This window comes from Babylonia areolata, chromosome 14 (genome assembly GCF_041734735.1).
Source record: "Babylonia areolata isolate BAREFJ2019XMU chromosome 14, ASM4173473v1, whole genome shotgun sequence".
In the NCBI taxonomy this organism is placed as follows: domain Eukaryota; kingdom Metazoa; phylum Mollusca; class Gastropoda; order Neogastropoda; family Buccinidae; genus Babylonia; species Babylonia areolata.
In genome coordinates, this window is record NC_134889.1 from 20,980,089 (window position 1) to 20,982,588 (window position 2,500).

Below are 2,500 nucleotides of genomic sequence, written 5' to 3' on the forward strand. Positions count from 1 at the left end.
TCTTATCTGATGATCAACATGTGTTTGAAATAGATCACAGTTTAATTTGGAGCCCAGTACTGGCTCTTTGTTGTAATTCTACTGGTTGACTAGTTAGTTTTTAATTTATCTCGTTTATACAGGGAAAGTAGTGATGATTTAAGGCATGGGTGGGGTGGGGGAGATGATGGTTTTTAAACTTTTTATTAATTTATTTATTATTTTTTTTTTATAGTAGACTCATGTCTTGTGTGTGTGTGTGTGTGTGTGTGTGTGTGTGTGTGTGTGTGTGTGTGTGTGTGTGTGTGTGTTGTCGTCATTGCTGATGTGGTTGTTGTTGTTGACATTGTTCTTGTCATTATTGCTGATGTGGTTGTTGTTGTTGTTGACATTGTTTTTGTCGTCATTGCTGCTATGGTTGTTGTTGTTGTCGACATTATTATTGTCGTCATTGCTGCTATGGTTGTTGTTGTTGTCGACATTATTATTGTCGTCATTGCTGCTGTGGTTGTTGTTGTTGTCGACATTATTATTGTCGTCATTGCTGCTGTGGTTGTTGTTGTTGTCGACATTATTATTGTCGTCACTGCTGCTATGGTTGTTGTTGTTGTCGACATTATTATTGTCTTCATTGCTGCTATGGTTGTTGTTGTCGACATTATCATTGTCGTCACTGCTGCTATGGTTGTTGTTGTTGTCGACATTATTATTGTCGTCATTGCTGCTATGGTTGTTGTTGTTGACATTATTATTGTCGTCATTGCTGCTATGGTTGTTGTTGTTGTCGACATTATTATTGTCGTCATTGCTGCTATGGTTGTTGTTGTTGACATTATTATTGTCGTCATTGCTGCTATGGTTGTTGTTGTTGACATTATTATTGTCGTCACTGCTGCTGTGGTTGTTGTTGTTGCTGACATTGTTTTTGTCATCATTGCTGATGTGGTTGTTGTTGTTGTTGACATTATGATTGTCGTCATTGCTGCTGTGGTTGTTGTTGTTGCTGATGTGGTTGTCCTTGTTGTTGTTGTTGCTGATATTACTGTTGTCATTATTGCTGTTGTGGTTGTCCTTGTTGTTGTTGTTATAGCTGCTGACATTACTGTTGTCGTTAATGCTGACGTGGTTGTCCTTGTTGTCGTTGTTGTTGTTGTTGCTGTTGCTGACATTATTGTCGTTGTTGTTGTTGCTGATGTTGTGGGTATAATTGTTGATGATGCTGTTGACGTTAAAAGTCGTGGCCGTTGTGGTCGTTGTTGCAGCAGCAGCAGCAAGAGCAGCAAGGCAGAGGCGGCAGCAGCAGAAGCAGGAGGGATGCGGAGTGTGCGGTGTGTCAGGACACAGCCACCAAGCCGTGCACCGTGCCCTGCGGGAACAGCCACGTCTTCTGCCAGGCCTGCCTGCAGGGGCTGGTCACCCACAACCACTACACCACCCACTTCCCATGCCCTCTCTGCCGCACGCGCGTCCGCATCCCGACGCTAGGGGGTGTGGCGGCCTTCAGGCAAGGGAAGGGCGGAAGAGGGAGGCGACTCCTGGCCCGCCTGCCCCTCCCCCGACCCCGATGTCGGAGGTCTTCCACCGCGGACTCCTTCTCCTCGGGATGGCTCGACGACGACCTGTCCCTGTCGGACTTCGACGACCTCGGCGGCGGAGGCGGGTTTGGCGGCGGAGGCGGGTACAACTCGGACTCGGACGAATCGTCCATGGGGATTCCCTCGGAAGGGGCGGGGTCCATGGGCGAGCTGAACCTGGAGGCCTGGTTGAGCGACATGGACCCCGCGCTGGACGTTATCCTGCCTGAGGAGTTCCGCCGGGTGGTAGGGTCCCCAGCGCCTCACGCGGACAGCCCCTCCAGGCCTCGTTTCCGGCATCGACAGCTGCTGTCTGAGCGGCTCCTGAGACTGCGCAACAGGTTGGGGGAGTCGTCGTCTGCTGCGGCTGCTGCTGGGAACAGGTCCGCTGTAGAAGAAGGAGAAGGAGGAGGTGGAGAAGGAAGAGGAGGCGTGAGCAGAGACAGGGAGCGTGGAAGTGCAGCAGCGCGTGGTGACGACAACCCCACCACCGTGGCGGAAGGAACGGTGGCGCGTGGTGGTTTTCTCCCGGACGTCATCCTGTCGGACGGCGAGGACCTGGACATGACGGTGGTGCTGCAGCTCATCGCCGACATGGAGAAGAACGAGGAGGACGCCCGACGCCTTGCCGCCGCAGCCGCAGCCGCAGCCCGGACAACCCACGACGACGACGACGACTTAGATCAAGAAGATCACTCAGAAACGTCGCCAGAGACTCCTCCTCCTCCTCTTCCTCCTCCTCCTCCTCCCTCGCCACCACCCCTTGGCACCAGCGCGGCCGACACGGCAGCGGCCGACGAAGCGGGAGATACGGAGGACGAGGACGTTTCTCTGCACAGCGCCGCCACCGAAGGAAGAGAAGGCGGAGATCTCAGCGACCAGGGAGACTGGAAACGCCGGACCATCGCTGACGCCGTCATCCCCAGACCCAAGCTGACGTTTGATAA

The 2,500-nt window shown here is 52.3% G+C and overlaps 1 protein-coding gene across 1 annotated transcript in view; it reads left to right on the top strand.

Annotated features, from left to right (window-relative positions):
* The window catches only part of LOC143289638 (uncharacterized), a 25,535-nt gene that overhangs the window by 21,840 nt on the left and 1,195 nt on the right, over positions 1-2,500 (top strand). Inside the window, exon 2 of the mRNA XM_076598684.1 lies at positions 1,242-2,500. This exon is cut by the window's right edge and continues 1,195 nt beyond it. Within this exon, the coding sequence (XP_076454799.1) occupies positions 1,242-2,500 (1,259 nt within the window). The remainder of the gene's footprint in view (positions 1-1,241) is intronic.